The 17420-nt window shown below is 28.1% G+C and overlaps 2 protein-coding genes across 5 annotated transcripts; both read right to left on the bottom strand.

Moving 5' to 3' along the window:
- Positions 1 to 925: 925 nt before the first annotated feature.
- LOC112597367 lies at positions 926 to 3475 on the bottom strand. Its single transcript, XM_025343389.1, has 3 exons — positions 3267 to 3475; positions 2168 to 2266; positions 926 to 1312 (listed from the first exon to the last, which is right to left on the bottom strand). Exons 1-3 carry the CDS (start codon positions 3436 to 3438, stop codon positions 1146 to 1148), a joined length of 438 nt encoding a protein of 145 aa, XP_025199174.1. The 5' UTR covers positions 3439 to 3475; the 3' UTR covers positions 926 to 1145.
- A 3323-nt stretch (positions 3476 to 6798) lies between these two features.
- On the bottom strand, positions 6799 to 12314 carry LOC112597325. Of its 4 annotated transcripts, XM_025343320.1 has the most exons (4): positions 12098 to 12314; positions 11895 to 12027; positions 11440 to 11597; positions 6799 to 8670 (listed from the first exon to the last, which is right to left on the bottom strand). In XM_025343320.1, exons 2-4 carry the CDS (start codon positions 12004 to 12006, stop codon positions 6898 to 6900), a joined length of 2043 nt encoding a protein of 680 aa, XP_025199105.1. In that variant the 5' UTR covers positions 12007 to 12027; positions 12098 to 12314; the 3' UTR covers positions 6799 to 6897. The 4 variants fall into 4 exon arrangements, with proteins under 4 accessions (XP_025199105.1, XP_025199104.1, XP_025199106.1 ...); XM_025343319.1 differs by having other exon boundaries at positions 11895 to 12314; XM_025343321.1 differs by having other exon boundaries at positions 6799 to 8667; positions 11895 to 12314.
- Between the last annotated feature and the right edge of the window lie 5106 nt (positions 12315 to 17420).

Here is a 17420-nt window from a genome sequence, read left to right as displayed (position 1 = left end):
TCTTTTTTTCTATATCACTTTTACGAAAACATTCTTAAATTTAAAAATATTAAAATAATAAATTAATCAATATTTATTATATATATTAAATATATGAACTGTTGAGGTCAAGTCATGGGAAAAAATTTCGTTTATTAGATTCACGGTTTACAGTAAATGTTAAAAATACTCAGCAAAAACAAATTATTATCTTTGTCTAGATAATAAAATAAAATAGTTTATCAATTACACAGTTAGCTATAACCATTTTAGTTTTATTCATTAGTCATTACACAATTGGGAAATAACGTATGCGATAAGCACTTGTACTGATAAAAATTAAAAAGTATTTTTCTAATGCATTATGAAATTATAATTAAAACTAAATTAGTAAAAACCAAGTAGTAAGATATAAGTACACAATGAATCGATTAGTAACTCGTACTATTCGAGAGAAAAATATTACTACATATTATTATATTCCATGTTTTTTTTCCGTTTATCAATCTGATCGGCAGTAAATGAACTTTAAATTATACCTAAATCTATAATAATCTATATATTCTATATAATAGTATGTAGTATACTACTTTTTTTATCTTTAAATTTCGACAACTATAAAGTCATTACCCGTGTGTTATACAGCAAAAAAAAAAAACCAAGGAAGTATTTTATCTATCGCGGAGTAAACACATTCATTAAATATATTTACCAACAAATACGCCCGATTAAGTATAAAATTTTATACAATACATTTAATGATATTATTATTATATAATTTAATTTAATTCATTTTGATATACAATTCAATTCGACGGTACAAAGTATAAATTATAGCAATTATAGTAGAGCTTTAATAGCCCGGACGAATTCAGACTATGCATCGTCCGAATTATCGATTCGTCTGGACTACCGAAGAGTTTTCAAGATTACCTACCTATACTCAAATTAATAAGATTTTTATTTTTAATTCCACCATCTTTGTGTTTATTGCACTTCAAATTACAAAAATAATAAATAACTAACATAATTAATTACAAAAAAAAAAAAATGTTTATAATAATAGAACTTAAGTATAATATTCAGTAATTTTTTTATGAAGAATTCCGAACAAATTACAAATGTATTTACGAATAAATTGACTAATACCGTCCGAATTATCACGTTCACTGAATTATCGGGAGTTCGGAATATCGAGGCTGTACTGTATAACTAAAATAATTTTTATTATGGGAACAACAACACAAAATCATGAAGTTGAAATCAGTGCACAAGTCCTTCATTAATTTTGGGCATTCTAAATTTTTTTTACAAAGTACCGGTATGTGATCATCTAAAATAGAAAAAAAAACACGACAAAATTATTAAATAGATCATCGTTAAAATATGACATTCATACATATAATTACAAAATATTACGTAGACAACGTTTAAACACGTACATACTCAAATTCAATAAGTACACTCTTTATGAATCGTTTGGTTTTCAAATCGTCTAAAATACCGAATTTTTAACTAGTTATTTAATTATGTTCGATGTAATAAAAAATATTTATTTTTTTTAAGTGCAGGTTTTCTTTGTTATGGTGTTTACGATTGAATTATTTTATGAACATTTTTCGTAAAAATAACCTTATTATATTGTCATCACACTTTAATTTTATATATTAATCGAAAACATAGTTTACTGCCCGGCACACAACAGTACGCCGCAATTCAAACAACGCGGTTGTATCTTGTGTCGTTTGAACAGCACACTACGCGGCTCGTTGGGTGCACAAGAGATTTGTCCCAACTTAATATCCGATCTTACTACACAAGGTGTTCCGGGTTAGGTTGATTTGTAGATCGATTTTTCATTTATATAATGTATTAAATACATAAATATCGGAAAGAATAAAAAACTTTGTGTGTAAGACTAAAGCAGTGTTTCTTAATCTGTGATCACTTAAGGGTTCCGCGAAAGTGTTTTTATTAAAATAATAAACTTTACTGATGGGAAAAACCGTTAGACGTGCACATATTACATAAAATTTTATATTTAATATCATAGGGATTACGCATAAAAAAAATATTATTGTTGTATGTGTATGATATCGAAAAAGTTAAGAAACACTGAACTATATAGGACATGTTACTTTTTTCCCAAAGTTTTAAGCATTATCATGTTTTTCATTTTTTTATTTACCTCCAAAATAGTTGGGACATCCACAACACGTCCCGTATATTACTGCCGAATCATCATGACAATTCCAGTTCGGACACGTTCTATTCGAACAGTAACTCCCTGAAAACATATTAAATACGGTACGTAATTAGGTATGTAAGTCTTTGTAACTTTGTAACTATAAAAGATACACGCCACACTAAGCCGTGATCCGTTTAATAATACAATAATTATTTATAACAATAATAACGTAATATATTAAAAACTGATTTTCTAAACAAACCACAATAATCGTTCCTATTTATTTATACATATTATAATACGTATACTAAAAGAATATGCACAGAAATATTACTGATCGTAATTACATTTTTTTAATAATGAATATTGTACATTTTCAAATCTTTAAATGCAAATAATGCATTTCCACATTTCAGTGTAGGTACCAAAAATACATTTCAATAAATAATTATAAAATCATACTCATCCATTTCAAATCTCTCATCAATAACATTATTGCTGGACACTTTTCTAAAAATTAGCAAATCAAAAATATACCTCAGTCACCAATAGGTATTACTGTATTAGTGTATTACTATTCGGTAAGTATAATAGTGTTCTATTGTTATTGGTTGTCCCACTGTGCAATAGAATATTTCTACGATGTTTTTACAGTACAAATTTATAACTTGTAATATTACATCTCAAGTTACATTTGTGTAATTGCAATGTGTATGAAACTGCTTATGTTCCGAAAAAGTAACTTGAAGTTGTAATATGAATACAATACTTTATCCCAATATTCCAAGCACGTCACAAATAACATGCAGTGATTGTTACCAAAAAACATTCAATGAACGTTATCAAATAATTTTAAGCTTTTTCAATTGTATTGTAAATATAATTTTCAACAACTTTTCCCCCGATTCTTAACCAATATTCAAGTTAATTTTTAATCGTGACGAGTTATAAGTTAGCAACGTATCTTTAAACTTAACTTACATTTTTCTACGTATTTTAGCTTAAGAATAAAAAATAAAAAAATCGTGAAATTGGCAATTCTTGCATATTTTTTTATTATAAAAATATAATATAATATTATATTACACGATCGTGTTACCTTTGTATACATCATCCATATATAAAATACACCGATTGTCCCGTTGCATGGCTCTGCCAGTGGCGTTGGATGCGATAGACCACGTGAGGTCAAGCGATCTTGACGGGTGGATGACGACGAAGACAAAAGCAAACGCGGAAAAAGCACGAAGAACCAACCCGTCGGACTTCATGATGGAAAATGAACGGATTTCTTGCCGATGGCGGAGTTTTTTATATTACTTATCTGTACACCGCGGTCTGCAACTCGTCGTTCGCCCCGTCCACCAGCTGTTACGCGTCTCCGTCATTGCATATTATACGACAATAATAATATTGTTACAACGACGATTTGACTGATGAAAATTTAAGGATTCCGATAAGAGGTAATAATGAAGTTTTATTTTGCGAGTCGACGGTAGAATAAGTCGCGATGAGGACGATTGATTCGCGGCAAATAACTCCAGTAGAATGACCGCACGTAGTCCTGCAATATTTAAAAAATTATATTAATTAACGATCGCATAAAAATAAGAGATTACGTACATTTTCTTGTTAAATTTCTTCGACAGAATTATAGTTCTGTTGACGATGACAATAATAAAACGCACAGTCAGTATATAGAATTATAGACTGAAGAAATAGACTGCAGGAATTAAGAACGATGGTCAACGATAATTACTATACTAATTTCCCAACACGAAGCTCAGTTCAATATTTTCAACAGAGGACATATTTGAATTGATAAAAATAATTTTTGCTGAGGAGGAGTGGATACGCGAATGTCGGACGTATCGTAAGTAAATACTACTTAGCAATATGCTATAACTGCGTACTAAATATTTAAAATTTAAAGTATTTCGTATTTCGCGGTAGAAAATTCGGAGTAGAAGACACGTGTTTATGGCCTCCCATTTAATTGTTGGTTTACATGTCTAGACCGAAAGCTTGCGCAACATACACGCTAAATATTTATTATTTACTTTTAAAAAAAAAAAGTTTTATGTGTTGGTCCGGTAAGGACACGTATGTATTCCAAATTTCAAACTGCCTATCGCAATACAGTAGTTTACTTTATGAAAATAAATACAATTGTATATTTTATAATATTATAGTAATAATTATGCGCATAACAAATTAATTACACAATACACGAAATTGTTGATTTAAATAAAATATCAATAAACAAAATAATAATGTATCTATTTTTCATTTTGATTCCCAATTTTAGTCATTTTAAGTTAAACGTCTTGAAAATTGTACCATTTCCCAACCAAATCAGACATTGTGAATAATTAATAACTATAGTTATTATTAAAAATAACTTTTGGCTAACATTGATAGTATTATAATAATATATATATATATACAATTTCGTAACTTCTATACGCACGAACCGACTTGTTAGTTATTTTAAAATTGTATTAAACATACATAACATTTAAAATTTAATTTTTTCATAAAATAAATTTGCCAATATCAATAAGCTCCATAAATATAATTTTCTTGCTAAAAATAATATTTCACGCGAATAATATTGCACATGTTTATAATATTATATCGTCTTAGTAATAAGCCTCAACTTATTCTAGCAACTGATAATGCTATCGATACTTTATATTTGTATGCTTAATTTTTATTATAAATGTATCATAACATAACAAAATATGAAATTGTAATGCTGGGTATATGTAACACTTTATTAGCACAAAAAAAAAAAAAAATGTTTTAGTAAATTATATTAGATTTTCGAACCATAAATTCTATTACTCAGACATTTATCAACCTAGAAAATTTTTACAACGACGTAAATTCATAAAAAATAATTTGTGAATAAAATGGATGGTTTCTTTCTAAAAAAAGTTAAGATACGTATGCGGAAAACTTGAGAAATATAACAATAAAAAGCCAAAAGCACATATGAAGTGTATTCTTTAGCTTTTTAATAAAATAAAATGGATCATGATTGTGATTGAACAACTATTTGTGTTAAAATATTGAGTGATTCTAATGAATTATCATTTATCACAAACATGCCTATTATTATATATAGTTCACAGGTATGTCTATATTGTCCACCAAACATATTGTGAAACGTTCAAAATGTTTGATAAATACAAATATTTAACTTATTTAAGAATACTAATTAAGCTACGACTTTCGTATGGAATTTAAAATATATCATTAATACATTAGAGGTATATATAGTATATATAGTATATAGTATCTTACAAACATAATAATATTATGACGCATGAAAATTTTTTTTTATCAATCAAAGTTAAAAATGTATACAAATTTATCGTTCATATCTCAACGTATTTTTTTTACTTAACATCAAAAGTTATATTTATTAATGACACATACAATGTCTTGTATAATCAAACGAAATTTAATAAAAAAAAAAAAAAGCGTATGTCTATTAATTATATCATTTAATTTGATTAATTCAACTATTTATATGCGTCATTTGGTGATTATTATATTTTACAAATATTAGTACTTCTGTTTATTACCGTCAATTGAAAAGAATAATTCCCATTATTGTGTCACCATGCGAATATATATTTAATGTCACAATATTTTGTTTTATAATTTGTAAAAAATATTTGATGCCTGGCGGCGTCTTGGAAGTAATACGCAAGCGGTCCCCACGGCACCGTCGATTAAAACTAGAAAAAAAAAAGATTAGATACCTTAAATCTTAAATTAGTTAAAACAACAATTTAATATATCATTGTTTATTATGAAATATGAAAATGGGTAAAATAACATAAAAAGTAGTGATATTTAGCGTTACACAAAATCGGTTAAAGTCAGAAAATCAAAATATTATCTGTATCTAGTCCATATATATATTATGTTAAAAGTTGAATTAATCCGACTTTAGAATATAGCAGTTCCACAAATCAATTAAAAACGTCAAATTTCATATAGTTGCGTTCTATACATAAATTTTAATTATAAATAAGTAGGTAGTTAGTGGGTAGATAGATTACAGTGAATATTTTACATAATTCACCATGACAAATTTTTCTGACGAATAATATAATATCATTCATAAATGTATTTATATATAGATAAAAGTTATCAAACTATTGGAGACTTCAGAAGAAACACAACTAAAATACCAAAAAATGACTAAACAACAATTAAAAGATAGAAATAATCAAAAGAAAAATTCGGTTCAATCGCTGAGGAACAAATATTTCACTGTGCCGACATACGACGCGAGCTGTATTATGTAGGTGCAACAGCACCAATCATTGACAGAAGAAACACCAATATTTTGCATAGCAAAATTCAATAAAAAATTAAATATTAAATAAACACATTTATATATTTACCCTTAATATTGAAATTAAGCATATCTTATAAGATGACTATAGTACGCAATAATAATTTTAATAAAAAAATGATCAATAACAGTATGTTTGTACATTTTTTTTTTTTTAATGTATTTATTTGATGCGCACAATTGATGTATTAATACATATACGTATTAAAATAAACACATTTAACATAAATTTTTTATATTTTAGTTTACGTACAATGATAAATAATCTGTGATGGTTCCTAGTTAAATTAAACTAAAAATATCATTACAGTTACAATGCATTATCATTTTACCTATACATTTTAGTTAATCAATATTATATAATATCTAGTACGATTTGATTTTGTTTTAGAAGAATAAGTTTTTCAAATAGTTCGTCGCAGATGTCGTTACGTTTGACTGTCGTTCTGGACATTCCGGTAGAAAACAGTCTTTTAACGTGAGTACTCGATGGCATTGGCGTATTGTACTCAAAAAAAACTTTCATGACATTCGGGTAATACGGTAACATACTGATGTCATTAGATGGACTATTCAGATACATTTGCAACTCATCTTCAGAGGAACTTTTTGGTTTTTTATTTGACGGAAGACAAAAAAAATCTTGGGTTATATTAAATTCGCTGTCAGTAGTATCTGCGCCTGATATTTCATTTTTAGCGTTGGCTGTACCATCGAACAAAGCTTTCAAATTTGCCTCGGCTAAATACTGATCATATCTATTTAGCCAAATAAGTTTGAATTTTGGAATCAAACATGACGCTAATATTAATTCGTTTTTCTTCCAAATGGATTCGAATCTTTTTTTAATAGACTCTATGATTGTCTGTAGAAGTGGTTCGCAGTAAATCAACTTTCCGTTTTCAAATTTCCTCAATTTTTTTTCCAATGCATAAAGACTTGGTAGTAAGTAGCCCATGTACACACATTCTTCACTTTGTAAAAAGTCTAACGTATCAGCTAAAGGAGACATCACATCACAATATTCATTTATGAGCTGAATTTCTTGTGGCGTAAACCGTTGTATTTCACAGCAGTCCAGTACCTGATTTATTTTGTCTAACCCATTAGGCTCGTTTAGTACATTTTTCATTTGTAATAAAACGTCATATGTGCGTTTCCACCTAGTTGTATTTGATGTTTTAAAATTAATTCTCGAAGTTTTCCAAATTTTTTCGACAGCTGGATGGGATATGTTTTGCTTAAGCCAAATCGATGAGCATTTTTCAAGTATTTTACTATACAAATGTTTGAAACTGGTATTAGAATTTATCGTTTTATCGATATCAGAATTTGCGATAAGGTTCAATGTATGACTAACACATCTATAGTGAAGAGGTAGTTGAATAAATATATCGGCCTCTTGCTTAATAGTAAATGTAGAATTTAATATGTCAAATAAGTCAACAAATTTATTTTCATTATCCAAGACTGTGATATCATTATCTAAATTGATAATAGAATTCGTACCATATAGCTCAATAAAATTTGAACCATTATCAGTGGTTGTTGAAACAATTTTATTTTGAATTTTATACATAGTGTAAATTTTATGCAATGCCTTGACAATAACATCATAAGTATGATGACCTTCAAGACAACAGCACGCTAATGACACCGATTCTCTTTTGAAATTTTTAGAATTTATCCAGTGGCAAGTGACAGCAAGATAGCTATTTTTTCCATTTGTCCAACAATCAGCTGTTGTGGATACATACATAACTGATGATAATGTATTTGTTATATTATCTACCATGGACAAATAAAGTTTTTCAATTTTTAATTTTAAAGTTTTACTGGACATGATTTTTAAATCTTGTGGTAAACCTAATTTAATCAGATTTGAAAATGATGGATTATCAACGACACTTAATGGCTGTATATCATTTATAATAAATTTTAACAGCAAATAGTCTAATTTGTGTTGGGTAACATCTCTCTCCGACATACAACGTTCAACAGTCAAATTTAGCAAGGGACTTTCGTTTTGGTTAGTATCTAAACTAAAACATCGTTTTTTCTTAGTTGCATTTTGTTTTTGTTCATTTAGATCATTTTCGAAGTCATTGTTTTTACATTCATGAACCTTCTGAAACAAAATATTAAATAAAAACAATATTATTATGCTATTTATAATTCATTAATTCATAAATACTTGACTAATTATAATAATTATATTTCAAATATAATCTAAGTACAAATCTAATAATTATCTATTATAAAATCATGGAAATGTTCAATAAACCATAGTCATAATGAGTTCCAGTGGTAAAAACCAAAAATATGCATATTTTTTTATAGAATCATAGAAACTATTTCATAACACATTACCTGTGTAATGTGTTGTAGAATACATCTTATAATTTACTTATTATAAAAGCACATATTAGTAATCACTATATTTCTATAGTAAAAATTTAGTGGAAAATTAATCTTAAGATAAATTTTATTTTGAAAAAAAAATATATATATAAATATTATAATAAACTATATATGCATTAAATATAATACGTATTTCAAAATATTGTATTGTTATTTGGTTATTAACGTTTTTAAAATTCGTCATCTTAATATAAATTAGTACTAATATTAGTATATAATAATAAAGTTAACAATAACTTATAATGATCTAACATAAATACAACATTAATAGTGTTGTTAGAATTAAAATAATTAATAACAATTAAATTAAGTTAAAACGTCACGCGAAGTCAACATATTGAAGTTGGGTCACTGAGTCTGTAAAATTGCGCACTACTAGCAGCATTAATGAAAAATTCAAAAATAATAAAATGTATATTATAACATTGTTAACTAATAATTTAAAATAAAATACTAAGTTTCTATATCCCATATTCACATATTAAATAAAATTTTACATTTGTTTATTAAATGCATTTATTTTATTTTATTTGAAAATTGTAATTTTACGTTATCGAAGCAATCACATTAGTTTCACTAACGTTTAATTTATTTAAATTAATTAAATAATATATATATGTTGATAATTAAATAAAATGTATTACTATTTATTTGCGCAAGGCGCATTATCGTAGTTTGTAAGTACTTATATTGTAGCACTTACTGATACATAGTATAATATATGAATATAATATAATAATGAGAAACTAATTCACAAAATATAAAGAAAAATGTATTTTTGTAGTGTACGTCAGGGATGTATATCAAAGATCGATCTATCTGTATATATTATGTACTAATGTATCATTTAAACTATTAAACTCTATTTGAACCCAATTACGCCTTATAGTTAAATTATCATTTAATTAAATGTTTTTCCCAGGTTAGATTCTTCCTTTTTGGCAGATGCCTACATTATAATAGCTTTACGCCAAATTTCAGGACGGACGGTTTAGTGGTTTGAGCTATGCGATGATGGGTCAATCAGTCAACCACATTTTTCTTTTATATATATTTATATGGTGGCTAAAGATAATTATATACAATATAACTTCCATAAAACAGTCACCGAAGGGTCCGTAAATTATGGCCGCTATTTAGAGTTGCCTGTCTTACAGAGATGACCGGTAACAGAAGTCGAATACCTTCCAGATGACCGCAATACAAAGATTATGCAAATTTTAAGAATAAAATATCAAATAAATAACGCATATGAATATGGGTACTAAAAAAGGTATTTTTGATTTATAAAATAATGTAGGTACAGTTTAAAATTCAAAAAAACTCATAAAAGTTTTTATAAATATTAAAATTGAAAAAATTGAGTTAAATTAGTTTGATTTAGATTCATTTTATTATTTGAACAATTTTTTTCAAAATAAATTTCTGCCATTCTTAACAGATTATAACAGACTGAGTTCTTTTTATTCCAAATGTATTTGCAAAGGTACGTGCACTCATATTTTCTTTTTAGTAAAAATCTAACAATTTCGTTTTTTCCGCTAAAGTTAGATGTTTTTGTTTAGATGCCATAGAAACTATAGGTGCGTATTTCGAAATGTTTTCAATATACACTGAACATTAATGATAAAATACACAGTCACATACTCACATACAAGTGGTAATTGCGTTACCGATATCATAATAATTTATATGCTTGTTAAGATAAACTGTTAAAAATAATTTAACATTTTTTATTTTCTATTTGACATTTCTTAAATTTTGACCGTTAATTACAGTGCTTGCTATATAAAGGTGCTAGTATATTTTCCCATAAATAAAACCAAAAATATTAACTGTTACATACAGGTGACCGTTAACGGAAATTTCACTGTATATTATAGACTTAAATAAAACAAAAATAAAAGTATTGTAATCATTTAAAATTTCTCTATGTTTTTAAATACACATATTCTTTATGTATTAAAAATACTAATTAAATTAAATTATTAGAATTAATATTCCTTAAAAAAAAAAAAAAAAATAGAATTATTTATGTGTGTGTGGTATGAGCTCTGGGAGGAGGCAGAATCTTGCCTCACTCCAAGAAGGATCTATCCTTTGGGTTTTGAGTATGTTCTAAATTCAAATACTTACTTTCATAGTTGTGTGAACAAAGTTTTTGAAATATAATTATAAAAAGTAGTTTATAAGAAATATAAAATAAGCCGTAAATCAAACATTCAGATATAAATTAGATATTCAGTTTTTATTATCATAATTTGTACATCCCGGATTGTATAAAAGGTAAAATCCTGAATAAAACTATGCTTTTTAGCTTTTGCTGATTGAACAATTATTGATTAGTAAATCTAAGCATATACTTTACTAAATGGGTTTTTTCAGTAACTTACACATTTTTAATAAATATGAATAATAGAATAATAATAATAATAATAATATGACTATTGTTAATGGTAAATTTTCTATAACATACTTTGATGTGACGTTTGAGGTTTGATGGTGAGGTCTTTGATACACTGAGTAATTTAGACGAAGGTTTGCATAATAGACATTGAACAAGAAAATTATTTCCTCTATTACCTTTACACACAAAATACTTTTCTATTCCTGGCCAGGGCATAGTCGGCATCACTACAATAAAAATTATAAATCAAATTATTAAATAATAGTTTCTCAATTTTAAATACCACTATATTAATTTATTATAAAATAAGCTTGTGAGTTGTAAGACCTAACCTAACTCTAAACAAACTACAAATGTAGCATAAAATAGGTAGCGGTAACTTTATTGGATACTAAGTACGTACATTTTTAGTCACAAAATTAAAGTTAAATAAATTATGATTAACTCAATATATTTTAATTTGTTAATATTAATTTGTATAAGGTAATATAAAACATCATAAATGTTCACTACATAATACTTACTAGGCTCAGATATATTTCTTACGTTAACATTAGCTAGTACAGGATCAATTGGATCGACAACATCAATAAAACTTGAAATAAATGCTCGATCGTTGCTCTCATAGGATTCCATTAAAATTTTTGCTTTATTTCGCTTAAATTAAAAATATATTTTATTTAATAAAATATTTATACTTTTATGGAAATTTGAAGAAGTACTACACATTTCTTCTCGTAATAAAGGATCATATAGTACGTCTTTTCGAATTCAATTTAATATTCAGCTTTTTCTTTATGTGGTTTTAAATACTTGTTCATAGCTGATTAAACATTAGCGATAAGTTAAGAGAAAATTAAATTATCAAATTCTCGACAAACTTAACATTCCGATTGTTAAACTATAACTGAATGCCCATTGTATCTTCTGATTCGGCTTAAGTTGGATTGTTCCAATTTGTCACGTGAAAATGAAATATTGATACTTGTCTTGACAGTTGACAGTGTTCAGTATCGTTATTCATTAATAGGTATAATAGAATGACGTCATTTTTATAGGCTCAGTTTTTAGACGCGTTATCCACAATTCTATAGTTCACCGACGAGTGTTAACTGTTGAGTGTTGTTGTTTATTACTATGATTAATTATCATTTATCACTAAAACAATATGATTATAATAGTATTGAGTATCAGTGTCAATAATTTTTTATACCGTAATTATTTTTCTACGATTTCAGGTTTAAGATAGAATATAATATCAACTAATTACTTCAGTATACAAAGTATACCTATTATAAATTGTACATCTATAGTGTAATAAATGTTTCCTTGTTATTTAAGTATACTTTTATGCTTGGTAGATATTCAAGCTAAATTGTACTTCTAAAGACTAGGTTTATTTATTACTATACTTATTCATGTGTTAAAGTTATTCGTATGTTACGTTTGTTAATATCAAACGGCTTTGTTAGATCAAGTTTGTTTAAATGTAATATACAGTGTAGTATAGGTATATTATAGCTTACACTAAATTTTTAGTACATGATGATTATGTTATATCAATACAATATATTTAAACTTAACTATACACATTTTAACTGAAAATACTAAGCTTTATTTGTATTATAAATGTTATTTTGTTGCAATGATCACAAATTTTCAATTCATTTCGAGGTCCGAACCTAAAAGAAAAATCGAAACTTATAAAATATTATAACTATTATCGAAAATAAATGGAAAAAAAGTAAAATATTTATTTACCGACACTGTTCAATGCAATAAAAATGTAAACAATATTTAAGACTGTCAAAACATTAATAATGGTAACGATTCTTCAGTATTTTCAGCTCGAATTTCGGCTATACCAATCCGTCGTTACGGAAAACGATCTCATTAAATTATATTTTGGTTGCGCATTTGTTAACAAAGGTTTAATGTACTTTATAATCTGCTATCAGGCAACAACTAGACGAGTTATTCAAGCTGTTTCCGAATAACGATTCTTTTATTTTGTAGTGTCGTCCGAAACGAGACATAGAAACAAAAAGCTCAGAAGTGAACAAACAAACGAGCCAACGTGCAGCCAGTATTCGTCTGGAAAATAAACACAGACATTACTATTACACATTTTTCGATAATGATATGAACACTGGAAAAACAAGCTTAAAATATTATAGTTTTGATGATATTTCCTTGATCAGCGTCGAGTTATTATACACGTACATAAAGTTTTAAGAGCGACGCAAACGCGATTGGTTAAAATTGTATATTTAATGCTTATCTAGTATACTGCTTAAAAAAAATCAATAAGCATTACCGAAATGAGAAAAAAATATAATGTCGCATAAACAAAGTCTATAAACATGTTATTCACGACCGTCATGAATCCGGTGATAAATTATTCGGGCAAGGGATATGTCAACTCGGCGCCCATCTCGTAAAAGAAAGCCTGACAGTCATAGGTACACGGGAATGCTATCAACAGCACGCATTTCAAAACAGCTGAAAACGCACGTAAAAATCGTAAACATTTAATAATCACGATCGCTATCGCGAAAATTTGTATGTCCTCGAGAGCGCATACTTGACGTGGTTTTGGTTTTGAAACCAAACATTATAATCAACCAAAATATGGAGAATGTCGATATGCAATGGCACCCCAGCATGAACCTATTTTTGTAGTCGAGGGCACGATTCGCAAACACGCTAAACTCCAAGGTCAAGATAAAATCATGTATTGTGATAAAATAACTATATTGTATGGGGAAATTCTGGGGGAAAAAATAAGTGCGTTATATACCACAAATTTAAAAAATAAAAAAATTAAACTAATATTAATTGCCGTTGGCGGTGGTCTACTGATGAGCTCCGAGTTTATAAAACATCGACGGTATCAACGACACCCAAGGAACCGACATCGTTTTTGATACCGCGTACGCCAAGATGAGATACAAGGCATCCTGATTCCTTGAAAACAGAGAATATAGAACAAATTACAATCTGCCGCGGTTATAGGACGAGGAGAGAGCGAGCGTACGTGGCGAGTGTTTTGATAGAGGTCAGAAGTTTGGCACTATGGTGCGATTCCGTCGACGGTTTGGATTCGTAGCACGACATCGAATTGAGATTACTGTGGGTTTTTGGGAAGAAGAAGTACACCGAAATCGCCATTAAACCGTTCATGATCAGACATGTAAGCACGTATTTATAACAACGTCAACGGCGTCGTATACGCTGTACGCGAAGTGCATGGACGCGAAAACAAGCGAGTATCCTTACAAGCGTACGACACTTCCATGGTGCGTATTCTCGTTATGAAGAATTTCAACAATGCGTCTATAACCACCGTTACCACATAGAAGTCGATTACCTAAATGGCCGCCGACCATAACATCTTGACGGTAATATAGAAATCTGCAAACAAGAACGAACGAACTCTATTAAGGTATATATATATATCAAAAACATTGTCGCGATCACTCGGACCCGCAAACACTAACCAGTAGCCATGTTCCTCTCGTTCTAGAGAACCACATCGCCGACTGGGTTACTATCAGAGGCGTCGTCACCACGCCGCCCACGGAGAGTATGATGTGTCGTTGTAATCGTTTTAGCCATACGCGTCACGAAGGGACGTGTTGCATATAATATTATGCATTTTGTGTTGCATCGGTTGCGCCGATTTAGCGCTCGTAAACGCTCGTACAATTGAACGCATTTTTTGAGGTAAAAAAAAAATAGTCAACTTGCCCAGACTCGCGTACTCACATCATTCTCGATACGTTTATAAGCTGCAGTACACGTCGTATACAGCACCAGAGTAATTATTCTATATAACCGTAAAAGTATCTACGTAAGATTTCACGACTACTGTAACTTTTTTCGCACCCACACGACTATATTATACACATTTTAGTATACAAACGATTCAGGATAAACATACTTACACCGTACACGAGTGCATGGTTGACATGCATTTTATGGCCGTGCCCAACGTGCCCAACGACACGAAAATAACAGGCTCTCAATCCTACGGTGTTAAAATATAAAACAATGATTACTTGTGTTGTTATTGAATAGTTATTCGTGATAACAATAATAATAACAAACATCCATACGGACAATTTATGTTTATAATATTATCATATATTTTTTTTTTTATGTAATATCACATTTCCGTACCGTATTTATTAATAGTCACACATGCTGGAAATATTAATATGACTGTAATTAAAAAATCATACTTTATGGTCTGCAAAGTATCTATTATGTTATTTGCTAGGATATATTTTCAACATATGATGTGTGTTTTTTTTCTTTTCGTCTTTCGAGTGCTACGTACACGCAAACAGTACACTGCAATATAATAGTAATATAAAATCGCTTTATTGTATACGCTACGAACAAGCAGCCAACGTACCTTTATGTCTATTAAAGATGTACCTATCACATATTAAAATTATATTTAATACATATATTTGATAGTAATATATTAAGTCAAATTCGAGGCGGCACGGACCGAATACACGATTTTGAAAATATTTATTACACGCCTCGCTTTGGAACTTGTTTTTGTAAATTAGATCATAAGAATTTATCGAAGTAATCTCGCGTTTAATATTATTCTTAAATAATTTAGCAAACACGTTATTTTATAACATTTGATATTTCAGTATCACTACTTGTTGTGAACTCACACGACGTTATGTATTTTCATACTTGAATCAAAATCGACATGGACATCAAACCGATAACGATAAATCGCATTTTCGACATCGAGCCATTCCATTTGCAGACGGTAGACATTGAAGCCGAATATTTGGATAATTTTGACGGAATTGAAATAGTTTCATCATCGAAACTGGATAAAACCAGTTCATTGTTCTTGAAAAAAAAATCAAAATTAAATACAATACAAAAATAACTTGTTGATTAATACCATTCAAAAATTATATATAGTGACGGATTTGTCACCAATTACTTTCAAATATTGTAAATTTGTCACAAAGTATTAATATGATATTATGTAGCTTAAATGATGAAAAACTTATACGTTAGCTTTCCGTTGCGACATACATAATTTTTTGTGTAATCACTACCTATCCCCAACTAACTTACTTCTAATTAACTTTATATTTACCTTATGCTCGTCATCAACGTTAAGAAATATCGTATTAAATAAACTGATAATTCTGAACGGTTAAACTCGTGCAATAAGTCTTTACCATTATGATCTTTCTAAATGAGTGCAGCTGCATTATTCGATTTAATCGTCTTCGAATTCATAATGGAGAAAAAAATAAGTGTTGTAAAGGAGCTTTAAATTAACTGGATTACAAATAATCTTTCAATTAATAAATCATAGTGTGAATACCAATATTTAACATTTGTTTATATTTTGTGTACACCGGACAACACGAAATTGTCAATTATATAGCGCCTGTCATTTTCATGTATTATATAAATATTTGGATTTAACAAATATTAAATTATGCTAACATTTTTGTTTGTGAGTAAAATATAACTGAAATTAAATTCATATAGTTCCTCATGATATTTTTTTTACTTAGTTTAAAAGCATCAAAAATACAGTTACGGTTTTTTTCATTAGCATCGAGTAACAACATAAAAATTCACAAATTATTTTGTAGTTAAATTTTAAATTTTTTAAAAAGTTTGAAAATATTATACTAGGTCTCTTCATAAGTTTTAATTTTAAGAATTTAAAAAGAGTTTGCTTAAAACCACATTTATTTTTATGATGCTCTGGATTATAATGTTAAAAAAATTTGTTAAAATTGCTAATTATTTTATAGAATACAGTTGGGATCCAATGAATAGTAAGTATTCATAATTCATATTAATCGACAACAATAAACATATTTATAAATTTATATACATATTATATACGTCTATAGAATATTTTTTTTCTAAAAACATTGCATTTTAAAATATTATTATGTGCATAAAACATAATTATATAATTAAAAGTGTTATGCCTTCATTAGTAATGTTTTAATAAATTTAATAGAAATTCATGAAAATCTTAC

This window comes from Melanaphis sacchari, unplaced genomic scaffold, assembly GCF_002803265.2.
Source record: "Melanaphis sacchari strain LSU unplaced genomic scaffold, SCAv2.0 Contig40_pilon_pilon, whole genome shotgun sequence".
Taxonomy (NCBI): domain Eukaryota; kingdom Metazoa; phylum Arthropoda; class Insecta; order Hemiptera; family Aphididae; genus Melanaphis; species Melanaphis sacchari.
This window is presented reverse-complemented; position numbering and strand designations above follow the sequence as displayed.

Coding starts and splice junctions, on each gene's coding strand:
- LOC112597325 (XM_025343319.1), bottom strand. CDS start 12,006: ATGGAATCCTATGAGAGCAACGATCGAGCATTTATTTCAAGTTTTATT. Junction 11,598..11,894: donor AAGAAATATATCTGAGCCTA/GTAAGTATTATG, acceptor TTTTTATTGTAG/TGATGCCGACTATGCCCTGG. Junction 8,671..11,439: donor ACCTCAAACGTCACATCAAA/GTATGTTATAGA, acceptor ATTTTGTTTCAG/AAGGTTCATGAATGTAAAAA.
- LOC112597367 (XM_025343389.1), bottom strand. CDS start 3,438: ATGAAGTCCGACGGGTTGGTTCTTCGTGCTTTTTCCGCGTTTGCTTTT. Junction 2,267..3,266: donor TATGGATGATGTATACAAAG/GTAACACGATCG, acceptor ATATGTTTTCAG/GGAGTTACTGTTCGAATAGA. Junction 1,313..2,167: donor ATGTCCCAACTATTTTGGAG/GTAAATAAAAAA, acceptor TTTCTATTTTAG/ATGATCACATACCGGTACTT.